The 5,484-nt window shown below is 40.0% G+C and overlaps 1 protein-coding gene across 1 annotated transcript; it reads left to right on the forward strand.

The window, feature by feature from the left end:
• Positions 1-225: 225 nt before the first annotated feature.
• LOC133785623 (uncharacterized) lies at positions 226-1,925 on the forward strand. The gene is made up of 4 exons (XM_062224842.1): positions 226-563; positions 672-956; positions 1,101-1,491; positions 1,638-1,925. The coding sequence occupies exons 1-4, from the start codon at positions 226-228 to the stop codon at positions 1,923-1,925; spliced, it is 1,302 nt and encodes a 433-aa protein (XP_062080826.1).
• The last annotated feature ends 3,559 nt before the right edge of the window (positions 1,926-5,484 follow it).

The following is a 5,484-nucleotide window of genomic DNA, read 5'->3' on the forward strand; positions in this document are numbered from 1 at the left end:
CATCGCTAAGAAGGGGTGTAATGCTGCACAGCTGGAATAGACATAATTTTTAAACTTGTTCAATGCTAAATACTATAACCAAATAGTGATAGATCGGTAAGTGGTTGAGTTCTCCTACTTGGTACAAGGGTCATCTAGTGTACAGGAGTCGTGTGCAAGTTTGACCAACTCTCAAGATTTGCTTTGGATCTGGTAAACACTAAATCCAACCGGGTACATAAATTCATGAAGGAGTTAAACAGAGAGATAGCTCAGTTCGTGGATACTGGGATGACCAGCCTGGATTCTTATGATGAAGTCGTAGAGCGAGAAATCCGCCAAGAATCATGGTTAGTACAAGAGAATAAGGAGCCCTACAGAGCTGAAGAACGAGCATATGTTTCAAATGACCAAGGAAGATACTCTAATAACCAGAGCATACCTTCTACGAGGTTTGCATCCAGAAGCAATCGAAGTATGGGGAAGACCAATACTCAAGGGAGCTCTAGGTTTTCCAATGGTGGGAATAACAAACGAAGAATGGATCCGCCAGACCGAAGTTCAAACTTCAATAAACTATCAAGGCGAGAGAAAAATTATTGGCCACAATGTAACAAATGCAACTGATGCCACCCAGGTGAATTTAACAACAGTAATTGCTTCACTTGTGGAAAACATGGACATTTCTCCAGGCATTGCTTTAATCTTGGTCAGATGGAAGGGAAAGACCAACCAAATCCAATTGGAGCTGCATTGCGAGTTTACGCACTCACCCAGGGTGATAAAGGAGCTGGGACTTCTGACATGGTGTCAAGTCTGCTTCCTATGGTTAATAACTCAACATATGCATTGATGGACACTGGTTCATCTCATTCTTTTATTGCTGCATCCTTTGTTGAAAATATAGATAGAAAACTAGAGCGTATGACAATTATATGCAGTATATCCTTACTTTCGAGAAAGGACATATTGGTACGGTCTTGGGTTAGAGTCGTACAAGTCTAGGTAGAAGGTCGAGAATTGATGGTGGACTTGTTAGTATTAGTTTTACATGAATATGTTATTATCTTTGGTATAGATTGGCTAACCAAATACTGAGCGGTGGTGAATTGCAAACATAGGAAGGTTACTTTTAATCCACCTGGGGAAGAACAATTTGTGTTTCAAGGCACGGCTCCAGAGAAGAAATTTGCTATGATCTCCACTTCGAAGGCAAGGAGACTATTTGACGATGGATGTATCAGGTACTTGGTGAACGTAATAGACAAGGATAGAGAGACTAAGATAAAACCAACCGAGGTAGCAGTGGTGTACAAATTTCTGGAAGTGTTTCCTGACCTTCTTTTAAGGACACCCCTAGACCGAGAAGTTGAGTTCGAGATCAAGTTGATTCCAGGTACCGCACCTATTTCAGAGGTACCATACCGGATGGCACCGACGGAGCTCAAAGAACTACAAGACTACCTGGATAAAAGATTTATACGGCCAAGTTATTCTCCATGGGAAGCCCTGGTATTATTTGTGAAAAAGAAAGACGGCTCCATGAGGATGTGTATAGACTACCGCGAACTTAACAGGGTAACGACAAGAACCGGTACCAATTGCCCAGAATCAACGATCTATATGACCAACTGTAGGGAGCATCAATATTCTTGAAGATCGATTTAAGATCCAGTTACCACCAATTGAAGGTGAACGAATCGAATATTCCCAATACCGCATTCTTGGTAATGTCTCTTGGACTAACTAATACACCCGTGACATTCATGGAACTTATGCAAAGGGTACTGGGTGAGTATCTGGACAAATTATTGATAGTATTTATAGATGATATACTCGTATACTTGCGAAACCAGGAAGAACACGCCAAGCACCTGGAACTGATCTTACAACGATTACGTGAGAAGAATTTGTCGCCAAATTCTCCAAGTGAGAATTTTGGCTGACTCAAGTAAGTATTTCCTAGGGCACGTGGTGTCAGAAGATGGAATTAGAGTCGACCCGGATAGATCGAAGTGGTAAGACAATGGAAGGCTTTGAAAAATGCATAGGAAGGTCGTAGTTTCTTGGGTTTGGCGAGGTATTATAGGCGCTTTGTGGAGAATTTATGCAAAATAGCGACGCCTATGACTGCACTGACCCAGAAGAACATCAAGTTTGAGTGGTCAGACAAGTACAAATAGTGTTTCCAAGAGATAAAACCAGATTAACGACTGCTCTAGTGCTCACTATCCCAAGAGGCACAGAGGGTTATGCCATTTACAGTGATGCATCAGGTCAGGGACTTGACCCCGTATTAATGCAACTCAGGAAGGTGGTTGCATATTCCTCTCGACAACTGAAAAATTACAAGAAAAACTATCCAACACACGACTTGGAGTTAGTGGTAGTAGTGTTTGCATTAAAAATCTAGAGACACTATCTATATGAGATCCACTGTGACATATATACGGACCACAAGAGTCTGAAATATTTCTTCAATCAGAAAGAGTTAAACATAGGACAATGGAGATGGTTGGAATTGTTTAGCGATTACGACTGCAATATATTGTACCATCCAGGCAAGGCTAACAAAATAGCTGATATGTTGAGTTGGCAACCAATGGCGTATGAAATGACAATGAATGAATACCCCCAAGAACTACAAACCTATATCTCCAAATTGGATTTGGAAATAGTAGTGGGTAGATTAAAAAATTTATCAGTGCAACCCACGATCATGGAAGCAATCCAAGGGGGACAACTCGCAGATTCATGGATCCAATGGCTCGTGCATTTGACTAAGAAAGACATGCAACTAGGGTTTCACATCTCGAAATATGCAGTGTTGGGTTACAAGGGTAGAATACGATGTCTGATGATAAGGAGATCAAGAGACAAATCTTTTATGATGCTCATAATACTCCTTACGCGTTGCATCTGGGAACAAATAAGATGTATCAGGATCTAAAAAGATACTATTGGTGGATGGGAATGAAGGAAGATGTAGTGGAATATGTGGCACACAGTTTGACGTGTCAGCAAACCAAGGCAGAGCATCAGCGACTAGCAGGGTTACTACAGCTGCTAGATATCCCTAAGTGGAAATGGGAGATGGTCACCATGGACTTTGTCACCGGGTTACCACACACTCTAAAAGGGCATGATGCGATCTGGGTTATTGTGGACAAATTGACAAATTCACTCATTTCTTACCCATTAAGATAACGGACAGTGCAGATAAGTTGGTAGACTTATACATTGTTGAGATAGTGCGACTACATGGTGCTCCCATCTCTATAGTGTCCAATCGTGACTAACAATTTACATCAACATTTTGGAAGAAAATTCAAATTGGATTGGCAACTAAACTCCAGTTTAGTACTGCCATCCATCCAAAGATGGATGGACAGAGCGAACAAATTATCCAAACCTTGGAAGACATGCTGAGAGCTTGCGTGTTGGATTTTCAAGGTTCACAGAGTGTAAAACTTCCATTAACTGAGTTCGCCTACAACAATAGCTACCCCGACTCAATAAATATGGCTCCATATGAGGCACTATATGGGAGAAAGTGTCGATCTCTAATCCACTAGCATTAGGCCGATAAGAGAAAATTCTTGGGATCAGAAGAAGTAGACCAAGCTATGGAGGACATTAGGTCGATCCGCTAGAGGTTACAGACCTCTATCGATCCACAACGTAAATATGTCAATCATCGATGGAGACCTTTAGAATTTGAAGTAGGGGCAAAGTATTGTTAAAAATAGCTCCACTACGAGGGGCCATGAAGTTCGAGAGAAAGGGCAAGCTTAGCCCTAGGTAATCAGACCATTTGAAATTGTGGAAGGTATTGTGGAGGTGGCATATCGACTAGCCCTTTCCCCCACGTTATATAGAGCTGACGATGTGTTCCATGTGTCAACATTGAGGAAGTACGTGAACGACCCCACCTATGTGCTAAGTTACGAGGAACTTAGCATGGATCCTCACCTGAGTTATGAGGAAAAATTAGTAGATATTCTTGATCGAAAAGACAAGGCGTTAAGGAAAAAAATGATAACTTTGGTGAAGGTGCAGTGGTGTAAACATGACATTGAATAGGTGACCTGGGAGATGGAAGCCAAGATGCGTAAGTTGTATCCCCACTCGTTTTGAGTTACGAGGACAAAACTATTATAAATTGTAGGTATTGTGATGTCTTGTGTTTTTAACACATGCTAGTAGCCGGTCCGGGTCGGTGAAAGATTTTGTGAAATATTATTTTTAATAATAGTATATGAATTTGACACAATTCGTGATTTGTTATAGCTGCTAAGATGATCTGGTGAATGTTCTAGTCGTTTCGCAAATAAAAACTTTGTCTTGGACCAAGGGGTAAACCTTAATGGGAGAAAAGTCTCAGATTAAATAAAATAGAAAAAAATACTATGGCCTAATAATATTTTTAGGCAATTGGGGAATTTATTGTTAAGGCAATAACTTTTAAGAAATTGCTTGAGGTTTGAATTCCAATCAATTAAGCATAAATGGTGAAAATTTTCTAATCAATAATTCCACAAATTTATTTGGGAAAAAATTAAATAAATGTGATACATGTAAATATTGGTGTAACATTTATTCTATCATTTTAACTTTACCATATGTTAGTATCTTACCCCAAGTATTAGTGGTTAGTGGTTTAGTGGCACCAATACCACTTTTGGGTAATAGCTAGTTTTGGACATTATTTGAGGTATTAGTTTTAATATATATATACATATATAGAAATAAAAATAAATAAATGAGTGTAGGGTTCGACCAATGGGGGGAGTTGAAATGCATGAGGTGTCACTCATGCATGCAAAGTAGTGAAACCCTACTCCTAGTTAGTCTAGAACCAATCAAATAACAAAGACACTCCCTCTTCCTTCTTTCCTTCCCAAAACCGAGACACTCCTTCCCTCTCCTTTCTTTTCATTTTCCAACTTTGAAAAAAATCAGAGTTGCTCTCTCTCCCTCGCACTTCGTCTCTCCCTCTTTCTCTCCCAAGGAGAAACTCCATTTGAGTTTGTTAACAACTCTAAGCGAAACCGAGTTCAAGGTAACACCTTTCACTCTTTCTTCTTGTCTTTCTTTATGCCGAATGTCTCTACCATTCTTCTCGGAGTTGGATCACATTTATCCCATGGTAATGCAAGCTCCAAGATTAGGAGAGCACCCATAAGCCAAGAAGGAAAGAAAGGTGGTGTAGGCAAAGCTTTTCGAATTCTCATAAGGTAAACCCTTTAATAAAAAAAAAAAAAGATCCACCTTTTCTATTCCTTCTACATGTCGATCCTATGACACCTCTATCTCCTATTTTTTCTCTGATCTTACTCATTCTTGTCCATGGTTCTATGGTCTAGAGGTTCAAAGAGCAACCCCAAGTCGTGCAAGCCCCTTTAAGTGCATGCATGCAACCTTGAGCACCAAAAGAGGTAATTTCTTTAGGGTTTGAGATGTCAATCATTATCTATTATTTCCTCCTTTTCTTGTGATATAATT

This window comes from Humulus lupulus, chromosome 6 (assembly GCF_963169125.1).
Source record: "Humulus lupulus chromosome 6, drHumLupu1.1, whole genome shotgun sequence".
Classification (NCBI taxonomy): domain Eukaryota; kingdom Viridiplantae; phylum Streptophyta; class Magnoliopsida; order Rosales; family Cannabaceae; genus Humulus; species Humulus lupulus.

What these genes read in the sequence shown, in the direction of transcription:
- LOC133785623 (XM_062224842.1), top strand. Translation starts at nt 226, where the DNA reads ATGAAGGAGTTAAACAGAGAGATAGCTCAGTTCGTGGATACTGGGATG. An exon ending in AGAAAGGACATATTGGTACG is followed by an intron (nt 957 to 1,100) that starts GTCTTGGGTTAG and finishes TTGCAAACATAG; the next exon opens with GAAGGTTACTTTTAATCCAC. An exon ending in ATTCTCCATGGGAAGCCCTG is followed by an intron (nt 1,492 to 1,637) that starts GTATTATTTGTG and finishes ATATTCTTGAAG; the next exon opens with ATCGATTTAAGATCCAGTTA.